The sequence below is a fragment of the Canis lupus genome, chromosome 5, assembly GCF_011100685.1.
Source record: "Canis lupus familiaris isolate Mischka breed German Shepherd chromosome 5, alternate assembly UU_Cfam_GSD_1.0, whole genome shotgun sequence".
Lineage (NCBI taxonomy): Eukaryota > Metazoa > Chordata > Mammalia > Carnivora > Canidae > Canis > Canis lupus.
Window position 1 is genome coordinate 78,279,316 of NC_049226.1, and position 12,629 is coordinate 78,291,944.

At 42.5% G+C, this 12,629-nt stretch overlaps 1 protein-coding gene across 1 annotated transcript in view; it reads right to left on the minus strand.

Moving 5' to 3' along the window:
• The window catches only part of PKD1L3 (polycystin 1 like 3, transient receptor potential channel interacting), a 69,264-nt gene that overhangs the window by 10,799 nt on the left and 45,836 nt on the right, over positions 1-12,629 (minus strand). Inside the window, exons 25-30 of the mRNA XM_038538446.1 lie at positions 11,553-11,690; positions 10,559-10,744; positions 6,957-7,272; positions 5,747-5,880; positions 2,289-2,413; positions 1,530-1,690 (exon numbers count right to left, since the gene is read on the minus strand). Coding sequence (XP_038394374.1) covers positions 1,530-1,690; positions 2,289-2,413; positions 5,747-5,880; positions 6,957-7,272; positions 10,559-10,744; positions 11,553-11,690 — 1,060 coding nt within the window. The remainder of the gene's footprint in view (positions 1-1,529; positions 1,691-2,288; positions 2,414-5,746; positions 5,881-6,956; positions 7,273-10,558; positions 10,745-11,552; positions 11,691-12,629) is intronic.

Here is a 12,629-nt window from a genome sequence, read left to right on the forward strand (position 1 = left end):
CAGCTCTGTGCGTCCTGTTAGGTCAAACACTTGTTGATGTAAGAACTCTCCTTTCCAGCGTGACCTCTGGTCCTTGTGGATGTGACACCATTGGCCAAAGATCATGGATTTGGTTGGGAGACAGCTGAAGAAACCCTGAAATACGACCCCTAGCAGATTACTCAAAATTCAACCTGCAAATCAAGGGCAGCTTCCTCCACTGCTCTGGTTTGAGTTCAATCCCTCCTCTCCTTCCTCCTTAACCTAATGAGATGTGCCATTATGCTAGTCTGTTTTCCATGACACTTTAATCCTATATTCTCTGGGAGTAATTGATTTAATAGGTTTAACAGTGCTGAAAGCAGAAAGATGATGAATAAACGACATGAGGAGTGTTAATGTGAGGAACATACTCATAATCTTGTGTTGCAGCAACTAAGTAGGTTACTTGGAAAGACTCCCATAGATGGAGCAAGTTGGCGCTTGATCACAATGGTTTCAGTGTCTAAGGCCGAGGCAGTGCCATACAGCAAGATGGACTCCCAACTGTCAACACCATTTAAACTGTACAGAAACTGTGTCTCTGCATAAGTGACCCTCTGTAAGGCTGACCTGGGACAGTTTCTCATTACACAGATTAGCAATCCACACTACTAGCCACTGAGAAAGTAAAAGTACCATGTGGCAATACTTAGTCTGGGAAATAGATTTCTTCTCCATGGGAAACACCAAGAAGGTACCCAGAGGGGCACCAGGATGTCTCTTATTAACAGATACCCAAATGAATGAACATTCCTACAAAGAAAGCAACCCTCTTTGGATTTAGAAAATGCACTGTGGGGGGATCCCTGGGTGGCTCAGCGGTTTGGTGCCTGCCTTTGGCCCAGGGCGCGATCCTGGAGTTCCGGGATCAAGTCCCACATCGGGCTCCCGGGATGGAGCCTGCTTCTCCCTCTGCCTGTGTCTCTGCCTCTATCATAAATAAATAAATCTTGAAAAAAAAAAAAGAAAATGCACTGTGTTGTGATTTTATTTAAAGGAGTTTTTTTTTTTTGTTTTTTTTTTGTTTTTTTAAGATTTTATTTATTTGTGAGAGAAAGAGCAGCAGAGACAGGCAGAGAAGCAGGCTCCATGCAGGGAGCCCGATGTGGGACTCGATCCCAGGACTCCAGGATCACGCCCTGAGCCAAAGGCAGACGCTCAACGCTCAACCGCTGAGCCACCCAGGCATCCTTATTTAAAGGATTCTTTGGCCAGGGTGCACAGTATAACTAATTCCAGCTCCTTGCTATGTGAAATTTAAATGCATTATCCTTGACAAGCACATACCTATTATAAAGGCAGAAGAGCTTTTCAATGTGATTAGCAATACAGTTTCTTGTTTTCTCAGCTGGGGACATTAGTACGAGGTCTATGTTTAACTCTGGTATTATACAAATATAGGTCTGTAGAGCAGTGGAGGAGGAAGGGGACTTTGAAAGAATGCTTCTGTGTAACTGTGAAACTTTAAACATTGAAAAGAAATAGCTTGTGCTGCTCAGGCTCCTTACCTGTCACGGTCATAGTGGTACTGTGCCATGTTTTTCTTACACAGAGAAGTAAGCTTCACCTCCAGACCCAGGAGGACAAAGCTAATAAGGATTATGCTCATGTCCAGAATGTTTCTTTTCCTAGTGAAGAACCTCCACCTCTGCTGTTTCAGCCGATGACCCTACACACGGACACCACAGTCACTACTGCTTGCCTTAAGGATTAGCCAGGTCTTTCCCTAATGAAATATTTTAACACCAGCAAAAGACTAAGCTGTGTACTTGTCAAATCTAACTTGGACACAATGGGTTATGGTCTTGGTTCTGCTCTAGAGTCACAAAGAGCTGTGGCTTACAGAAAAGGTGGCTTCCTCTAATACAACTTTCTTGGGTATGTTCATTCCTTCATTCAGGTTGCTTAAATTTAAGAAGGTCTCCAAATTAGTTATTGAGCCTGAAGATGTGTTGGCTTAAGATCAATTCGCTTTTGGTGCCATTACCTGTACTTTTGAGTATTTGTTCATATTTTCCATTCTTGCTATTACCTTATATAGGGATAATGCAACTGTACAAAAAATAGTATTCTTTCTACAGACTTAATTCCTTAACTCTGGGAAACTGGAAGAGCTACTTGGTAGAAAGCAAGTCAGCCTTTAACTGAATTCAGGCCTTGGAAAGGAACAAAGTCATAGCCATTAATTCTAGTAATAGCTCATTGTGGAGCTCCCTGGATAACATGGGAAACCTTAGAATTTCTTACATCTAACACTTTAAATTCACCTGTATAAAGGCACAGTAACAGACTAGTAGGTAGTAGACGACTTGTGAGATGACAGACCAGGCAAAGTCCTTCTTTGCCTGAAAGGAAGTTAAAGTGTCCAACCTCAGCGAGGTGAAGAACGTACCTAACAACAACAAAAAACACCTGTGAGTCAAGAGTCTTTAAAGCTTGTGTCCTCTTCCTTTCAAACTCTGAAATGAGTGTAGCTGTTCCTGGATTATCTTTTTTTTTTTTTTTTTTTTTTTTTTTTTTAGAGTTTATTTGAGAAAGAGAGCACATGTGTGGGGAAAGAGACTCTCACGCAGACTCTCTGCTGAGCATGGAGCCCAACAGGGGGCCCAGTCTCACAAACCTGAGATCGTGACCTGAGCCGGACACTTAACCGACTGAGCCACCCATGTGCTCCCCTGGATCACCTATTTCAAATGTTCCTGAATCTCTACATTTCACATGGTATTTCCTCTAGAGCTGTCATGGATATTAACTGAGATCATGCACGCAGTCAGATGCACTGACTAGTTGTAATAGTGTTTGGAAGAGAACTGATGACTACAATATAAAGTGTGGAGAGAACGGAATTTAAAGCTATTTAAAATAGATTTTCAGGGACACCTAGGAGGCTCAGTGGTTGAGCGTCTGCCTTCAGCTCAGGGCGTGATCCCGAAGGCCTGAATCAAGTCCCACATCGGGCTCCTTGCAAAGAGCCTGCTTCTCCCTCTGCCTATGTCTTTGCTCCCCGCCCCCCGCCCCCAGTCTGATGAATAAAATCTTTAAAAAAATAAAATTGATTTTCAGAAATTAGTATGATGAAAGTGCTTTGAGCCACTTCAAATTTAGCTACTTTCTTTTTTTTTTAATTTTTATTTATTTATGATAGTCACACACAGAGAGAGAGAGAGAGAGGCAGAGACATAGGCAGAGGGAGAAGCAGGCTCCATGCACCGGGAGCCCGACGTGGGATTCGATCCTGGGTCTCCAGGATCGTGCCCTGGGCCAAAGGCAGGCGCCAAACCGCTGCGCCACCCAGGGATCCCACTACTTTCTAAGTATAAAGCATTAATACCCCGTGAAGACTAAGAGTATCCTGGGAATAGTCATTTATATAAAGATAGACTAAAAAGCCTCAGATTCCAGCTAGGACAGTGAGATTATTGTTTGCAAATTCATGAAAGGTGGGGCACCTGGGTGGCTCAGTTGGTTTAGCGTCTGCCTTCAGCTCAGGTCATGATCTCGTGGTCCTGGGATAAACCCTTGTCAGGCTCCCGGCTCAGCGGGGAGTCTGCTTCTCCCTCTCCCTCTGCCCCTACCTTCCCCTGCCACTCCTGCTCTCTCTCTCTCTCTCTCAAATAAATAATCTTAAAAAAAAAAAAAAAAGTGAATCCTTTAAAAAAAAACATATAAGGGGGATCCCTGGGTGGCTCAGCGGTTTAGCGCCTGCCTTTGGCCCAGGGCACAATCCTGGAAAACCGGGATCGAGTCCAACGTCGGGCTCCCAGTGCATGGAGCCTGCTTCTCCCTCTGCCTGTGTCTCTGTCTCTCTGTCTCTGTCTCTGTCTCTCTCTCTGTGTGTATGACTATCATAAATAAATTTAAAAAATTAAAAAAAAAACATATAAGAACTTGTGAATATAAACTTTCATAAAACCCCAAAATATTAGAAATGTATAAGAGAAAGTACATTTGAGAATAAAATTAATTCCTACTTCATATCGTTAGCTTTTAAGACTGGGATTTTCCCATGTTTACTTTTTAGCCCTATTTATTTTTTGGTAGTTACCAACAATAAAAAAAAACCTTATAAAGACCACAGGAAGCCTTCATAAAGCTTCATTCAGAAGGAAGTACAGAGATCTACGCTGAATATAACACTGCTGATCAGAAGTAACGCCTGGTGGTAAATGGAAGGCTACTAGTGGCAAGTTCTGGGGACAAGACAGAGAGGAAGCTTGGTTAGGAAAGACTTCCTGTTAAAGGTAGGGGAAGTGAATATACAAGTTTCCCTCTCATCTCATTAAATGCCACTAAAATGATAGTGAAAGGAAAAAAAACCTCGAAGTAAAAGAAGAGGGTAGATGATAGCAACGAAGTGTTGGAAGCTGGAAAACAGAATGACACCGACAGAAGATTCAAGAAAGCTGAAACCAAAGTCAGCTGTGTAGGAAACCCAGAAACAAGCCTGGAAAATTGCCAGCATCATGTACTTCTGAAGGTCAGGTGGGACTGAAAATAGAACTGATTGCAAATCGGAACATAAGCAATTGGATCCCTGATTTCCTCCCTCATCGCTCACAATGAGGTATTTGCTGCCTATCCTGCCTTCCACCACCCTAAAACTAAAGGTTTATTTTCTATTGTTGAGAGAATGTGAAGTCATGGGCACCAGGTATATTTCCAAGTATACTGGGATCCCCTCATTTTATCTTTTAAAAGATAAATACTTTATCTTTTAAAAGATACTGGGTGGCTCAACGGTTTGGCGCCAGCCTTTGGCCCAGGGCAGGATCCTGGAGTCCCACGATCGAGTCCCACGTCGGGCTCCTTGCATGGAGCCTGCTTCTCCCTCTGCCTGTGTCTCTGCCTCTCTCTCTCTCTCTCTCTCTCATAAATAAATAAATAAATAAATAAATAAATAAATAAATAAATCTTAAATAAAATGCAAGATAAAATGATAAAGGCTGCTTGATACTTCTTGAACAGAATGAGATTTTTTCTTCTAGGAGTTTGGAGATGAATCAATGATAGATCCATGCAAAACCAAGCAAATGAAAAAAAAGGGTAATTATAAATTCTAAGGAAAATGTAGAAAAGAAATTGTAATATATGGTTCATCTTTGAAAAATCATTTATATAATCACAATAATGGAAATATTAAACCATAATTATTACTATGTTGGGAGAATAAGGAAAGCTAAAAGAGAGAGTGTGTGTGTGTGTAATATGTGGGTATAAGAAAGTTAAATGTTCATCGTAGGAAGAAAGAGATAATATCTAAAACTGAAAATTCATGAAATAGGTAATAAGCATGTTAATTTTTAAATTTCAAAGAACCAGTTAAAATAGCTGGAGCTAACTGTCTCTGGGAATAAGGTAGGGAGGAAGAGAAGATGTCTAGTTTTGGCATTGAACTATTTTACTTTTAAAATTATGTATTATAACTTTAATTAAAATACTGTATTTTATTTTTTTTAAGGTTTTATTTATTTATTCGTAAGAAACCCACATAGAGAGAGAGAGAGAGAGAGGCAGAGACATAGGCAGAGGGAGAACCAGGCCCCACGCAGGGAGCCCAACATGGGACTCGATCCTGGGTCTCCAGGATCACGCCCCGGGGCTGAAGGCAGCGCTAAACCGCTGAGCCACCCAGGCTGCCCAAAATACTACATTTTAATGGTATAAAAGAAAGAAACAGCTCCGAAGTACCCAGGTCAGAGGGAGAGGAGAGACGAGATCTTCATACCCATGTTGTTGGACTCCAAAATCAGGGTCACTACGCAGAACAGGTTCACATTAGCATTGAAGACCACAAATTCCACAAAGAGGCTTTTGGTGCAATGGTCAAGCCAGTGGCTCTGTTCAAGATGCTGCAGAACACTGGGAAAATAAAGGGGGACAGGGCCAGCGACTTTCTCCATTTAACCCTGCAAAGGAGAAAAGTGCCCTGGCATTTCCAATATCACATACCAGTTGCAAAGCTGCATTTCCAAATCTAGTTTACTTATAAAATATTATTACTAATGCTCAAACTTTCACTACTGTAAAATAGAAGTTTAGAAGACTATAAAGATGAAGGTTTTCATAATAGCATTCATACTAAGATTAAATGATCAAGAAAACGTATGTGGTGCTAAACATCTAGGGTAGGATTATTTTATGTCAACTACCTCTATTACTCTATTTCTACTTCTAAATGTTAAATGCTACTCTTTATTTATTTATAATTTTATTTATGTATTTAAGAGAGAGTGAGCAGGCCAGAGCATGAGTGGTGGGGAGGGACAGAGGGAGAGGGAGAAGCAGACTCCCCACTGAGCAGGGAGCCCGACCTGGTGCTCAATTCCAGGATCCTGGGATCATAAACCTGAGGTGAAGGCACATGCTCAACTGACTGAGCCACCCACCCATGTGCCCCTAAATGCTACTTGTTATTAATGGCTATTCAGTTTTGGGAAGTGTGAGGAGTGGAAATGTCATTATTTGGTTGGCATCATTTTTTTGAGTAAATTCTTGATATAAATTTAAATGAGAGATAAATTAAGCCCTTTCATATACAATGACAAAGATTCTTATCACATAGACATACAAAACCACTCTAAAGTCTCCGGCAATTTGACTCTGAATTTTGAATTGATTGTGGTTCATGAAGGGCAATATTTCCTGTTGAATTTGAAGATTACAGTTTGCCTAAACAAGAGATATCTGAATTGAAACTGGTAGGTATTTTCCCAGACGAGAAAAAAAAAATGAGTCTTGGAAAACTGCCAAACTAAAACATACCTGTAGTTTGAGGTTGAACAAGGAATTTTTAAACTAAAAGATTGCCTTAAAAGCCTAAGAAGTGTCTACAAGTGTTACAGACAACAGAGTAGCATTATAGCAGCTGTAATTGTCTTAAGAATGGACGAATGGACATATCTTGGTTCCCTTGTCCAGGGCTCAGGCTTGCTCACCTGATTGCAGTACTGGAGCTTCTTCCAAGTTTCACAACATACCCTCCTCCTGAGTAAGTGGCATGTTCCCCTTGGATAGGATAGCCACCCAGTATCTCTTGATTCTGATAATGCCAAATGTTGTCTGATTTTGTGATGTTTGTATCAGGGGGACCCCAGTTTACTCCATAGTTCTCTGTATCCTCTTGATCTTGGGGAGATAGCTTCACTTGTTCGTGGGGAGACATTCCAGTTGGAAGTAGTACGGCACTGGGAATGCGAATCTGACGAAGCAGAACATTGCCCAAAAGAAAGGAGTTCCCATCGGCAATAAACCCTAACAAAAGAGTACAAGAAACCATTTTTATAAATGTTTCATTAAGTTAGTAACATTTTATAAATGTTTCATTAAGTTAGCACATTAAAAAATCTTATTTGAGAGAGACAGAGAGAGAGAGCACGCAAGCACACACAGCGGGATGGAGGGAGGAAGGGAGAGGCAGAGGGAGAAGCAGACTCCCTGCTGACCAGGGAGCCCAATGCAGGGCTTGATCCCAGGACCCCGAGATCATGACCGAAGGCAAAGGCAGAGACTTAACTGACTGAGCCACCCAGGTGCCCCCAAAATGCACATTTCACCACTATTTTAAAAAACATAATTGGAATTTCTAGCTAATGCAACCGGGTAAGAAAAAAGAATAAGAGGTATAAAAATAAGGAAGTGAAATGATCATAATTTGTAAGTGATACATAGATGATCTAGAAATCATGAGAATCAACTGAAAGGCATCAGCAAGATGGTGAAATAGGAGGTGCCCTTGCTTGTATCTCCTCTCAGTAACAATAATTTGGCAGCCAGCTGCAGATGAAAGGAGCCGTGGGGTCCAAAGGTAGGGAGCGGTGAAACTCCAGTGGAGCCCAAGACCAGCAAACCATTCTGGGAAGGCAGGTCCATGCCCAGATGGCTGACTCACCCACTGTGGTCCTGACAACAGACCAAGAAACAGCTCTGTCCCCCTGTGGACTTGGCCACAACACCTTTAGGTGTTGGTCCTGCCACCAGCACCATATGCCAAGGGACCCAGGAGTCACTCCTGCCAGTGTTTCAGGTAACAGGTCTGCAGACCTTAGTCCTAACTGAGCGCCAATCCCTCTCAGACACAGTCCAAGGGTCCCTAGAGGCAAGCTCACCAAACTCAATCTGTCTAAAGATCCTGAAACGGCCCTCAGCTGGACGTGGCTGCAGTACATGAGCAGACCTGCTAGTCCAGAGACCTGCAGGGAGACACACCTGTCAGTGCTCCTGGAGACAAGCCTACCAACCTTGTCTGACTTCAGATCCTGAAACTTCCCTCTAACTTGGCTCCAGGCCATCCCAGCCATGGTCAGGGAGCAACCCTGCCCACCAGGAGACCTGATGGGGACACATTCATATATCCCTTTAGAACCAGGTCTGTAGACATTAGCCCTGGCTGTGGATCCAGAAGAGGCCTGGGACTCAGTTCAGTCCCTCTCAGCCACAGTCAAGGGCCCATCCTGCCTGCCCAGGGGCTCACCCAGTGACCTCGAAGGAACCCTCCAGAAATCTGGTGGGAACCACACTCATTCTTGTACCTGGTAATAGGCCTGCTCTGCTCCAACCCTTGTCCCATGCCAGCCCTTCTGAACATGGTTCTGTAGTCAGGCCTGTCCACCCAGAGACCAGAGCAGATCCATACCCACCTGAGCCCCTGGTGAAAGGCCGGGAGGGCGGGAGGGCTGGGATAGGAGGGAGGGACTGGATGTTGCTGGGGGCGGGAGCCTTCCCCTGTAAGCTCGGGAAGGGATCTGGAATTGTAAGTGGGATAGGACTTATCCTATCAGATTTATGTTTGAAAACAATACGATGGGGAAGATGGAATGAAGAGGGGCACGAGCAGAGACAAGGTTGTCCAAATGAGAGGTGGGAAATGGTACCTTCCTCTAGTTTTGACCTGCATTTCTCAAGACTGCTCTTGCAAAGCCTGTCATCTACTCTAAAGCTCTGGGTATTGTCTGAAAACACCAACACTCACCGGGCTGTTGGGGACGTGAGTAGACTCTTCTGCAGTGCTCATGGGAGTGTTAATCGGTACAAGAAGGAAAAGACTGGCAGTAGCTTTTTAAATTAAGAATGTATGCACATTTTAGCACATTCAAGGTATTCATCTTGCAGATATTATTTGCATGCTCTCTGTCTCTAAAATAAATCTTTGAGAAAAATATAGGGACACCTAGGCGCTCATGCTCTCATTCTCTCTCAAATAAATGAACAAAATCTATAGGAAAAAAATAACATTAAAAAAATTGAAAGTAAAGATTTGTTAGTAGTTGAAGAGATAAATCACATTAGGGGCAATTGGTACTGCTTTTCACCTCAGGTCTCCTTCATTATATTCCTTTATCTGCAGATTGCTGTTGTTCTTCCTCAGCCTGTCCAGGTAACTCATGGACGCTCTGTTGTTCCGCTAGCCAGAGCCCCAATCGCCCCAGTTAAAAATAATGATGGACACTTATCCAGTGTATACTATGGGTCAGACATTGTTCTAAGATCTACAGAGTTTTTAATCTTCACGTCAATCCTATGGGGCAGATCCTAACATTATCCTCATCATATGGATGGGGAAACAGGCACAACAGATTGTAATTTACCCAAGAACACACAGCTAATAGGTAGAGCACCAGGATCTGAACCTCATCAATCTGACTTCCAAGTCTGTGTCTTTGGACACCATACTGCAGAGCCAAAGACTCTAAGAGGAGGATCATTCCTATCAAGATGACACTAGCCTTAGCCACCCAGGGTTCGATTCACTTTTTATTTGGTCACTACTTTATTCAGCACAGAGTTACAGATCGCACATACAATGTGCCCTGAACCTAGAACCGTCACCATCCAAAACTGAACTAGAAAGAATCAACACGCGGGACATCTAGGTGGTTCAGTCTGACTCTTGATTTTGGCTCACGTCATGATCTCAGGGTTGTGTGAGATTGAGCCCATCATCTGAGCCCTGCTGGGCTTAGTGCTCAGTGCAGAATCTGCTGGAGATTCTTTCCTTCTCCCTCTGCCCCTCCCTGCACGGGGGCACTCTCACTCCCTAAATAAAATAAGTATCTTAAAAAAAGAAAAAGAATCAATGTACAATGCATAGGAGTTGCCATCTATAAAAACTCTCCTAAATGCACTAAAACCACCTTTATTAAGATAAGTCTTTTAGGTTTCTTTCCCTAGAAACATAGGAGACACTCTAGATCCCAAAAGGAAGCCATCAATGCTGAATTAAATGAACACAACAGTTTCCAGAATACAGCTTACTTAAGATCTAAAGTTATGACAAAGTGGGCAGCCCGGGAGGCTCAGCAGTTTAGTGCCGCCTTCAGCCCAGGGCGTGACCCTGGAGACCTGGAATCGAGTCCCACATCGGGCTCCCTGCAAAGAGCCTGCTTCTCCCTCTGCCTGTGTCTCTGACTCTTTCTCTCTCTGCATATCTCTCATGAATAAGTAAATAAAATCTTTAAAATAAAAATAAAGTTACGACAATCGGTAACTGGTAGAAAACATTGAACACGAAGCATCCGAGAAGTGGGTTATGTGTCCATACCTCTGTAATCCCCATAAAGGCTAGGAAGGAGGGTGTGATTGGCCCACAAGTAAAAATGCTTCAGAAGTCTGATCTCTGAGAAATGGCGGGAAAAGCTCTTCCGGAGAGCTTGATGGAGGTAAAACCTATTGGAGTTCTGTGCTGAGTAGACTGTGGTCATCAACAAGATAAGGAAGAGGACTTGTACTAGGATAGGAAAGGGCAAAAATAAATCACAGTTGAGTGGTTAGCTTCGAAATTCTCTACACCTCCTCCCTCATGGTTCCTAAGCCTTGGCAATTCCATATGGTTCAACCTAACAACTGTAAACAGATGAGCCAGCGTATCTAGCACGTAGTGGTACGTACAAATATCTACAAATATTGACATATTTCTTCCCAGAATTATTCTGCCACTATTCAGAAATTTTACCTGAAATAAGATACACAAAATCCAAATAAAAATTGTTGTATTTTACTTTTTAAAACTAAATGCACCCCTGCCCCCAACCTTTCTCTCTCTCTAGCTATCTATGGAGTGTGTTCACAAGAAAGGGAAGGCAGATTAAAAACAGAATTGGCCTTTTTTGGTCCAGGAAATTTGATAATCCAAACACTCACTGGATGTGCTGAACCAGTTCCCCTGCACTTATAGGAGAGCCAGTTCTGAAAGCATATTCATTTCCCCCTCCAGCCTGTGAAGCACACAGAGCAATCTGTGTTATTAATTTCTGTTTGTGGAGGAAAGGACTCATTCAAGCTCATGTGGACGTCTCACAACTCCCAAGTTCCCATTCACCACACCGCCTTAGAGTGCATATTTTTTCTTTTTTTTTTTTTTGTTTGTTTTTGCATATTTTTTCAAAGTGAGTACTTTCAAATAGCTTTTCACTGTCCTCTATTTTCTTTTTCTTTTCTTTTTTTTTTTTTTTGTCCTCTATTTTCATTTTCTTCTCACACCCCCATGGCTGGGAAACATGCTGCAGGGTTGACACATTACTGGTTGCTCTCCATACCCAAAATATCTCCTGTCAGCTTGAAGAGTTTCTTCTCTTTCATGGTTCTTTCTGGGCGCTTAACTGGACTGTTGGCAGCTGGAGCTACATAGATGGGGTTATTCTTATCTCTTGAGCCAGGTAATGGTGAGCATTTTGCTGTCAAAAACATAAATGTAGGCCAAAAAGTAGTTATATTTCATTAAGCAGTTATTCATCAACAATTGGTGAAACTCTGGGAGTACCTCCTGCTAAATGCTGAAAAAAACAAAGAATAAAGCTATCTTCATGGCACTTCTCAAACTATCATGAAGGATTTTTAAAAAATTGCAGTCCACTAGGGATTGATTTTTTTTTTTTTGATATTTATGTCTCTGAGAGAGAGACAGACAGAGAGGTATGGAGGCAGAGGGAGAGGGAGAGAGAATCTTAAGCGGGTTCCACCCTGCGCTCAGAGCTCATCACTGGGTTCCATCCCTGGGCTAAAAAACAAAGAGTTGGTCCCTCAACTGATTGTGCCACTGACCCAGCCCTGGGTGCTGATACTTTTATAAAATATATTAAAAATTAATAATTGGAAAAATGAAGTAAAATAGGAGTATGTAAAATCCAAATGCCATTTTGAAAATTAGACACAATATGTCTAAAACTGGTCTGTTCAATTGCTATAAAACTTTCTACATGTGTACTCTCAATTTCTGTATTTATCTTGGATGAGAAACAAACAGTTCTTTTTTTTTTTTTAAAGATTTATTTATTTATGATAGACATAGAGAGAGAGAGAGAGAGAGAGAGGGGCAGAGACACAGGCAGAGGGAGAAGCAGGCTTCATGCTGGGAGCCTGACGTGGGACTCGATCGCACCCTGGGCCAAAGGCAGGCGCTAAACCACTGAGCCACCCAGGGATCCCCGAAACAAACAGTTCTAATCAGCGAACCACGTGGTGGGTGTAATATTCTATAGCAGTGTTTTTCAAATTTCAGTGGGCACAGGAATCACACGGGAATTTTGCTCAAATTCAGATTCTGAGGTGAGACCCAAGATTACACACTTCTGAAAATTCCAGGAGATGCCAATGATGCTGGTCTGCAGACCACC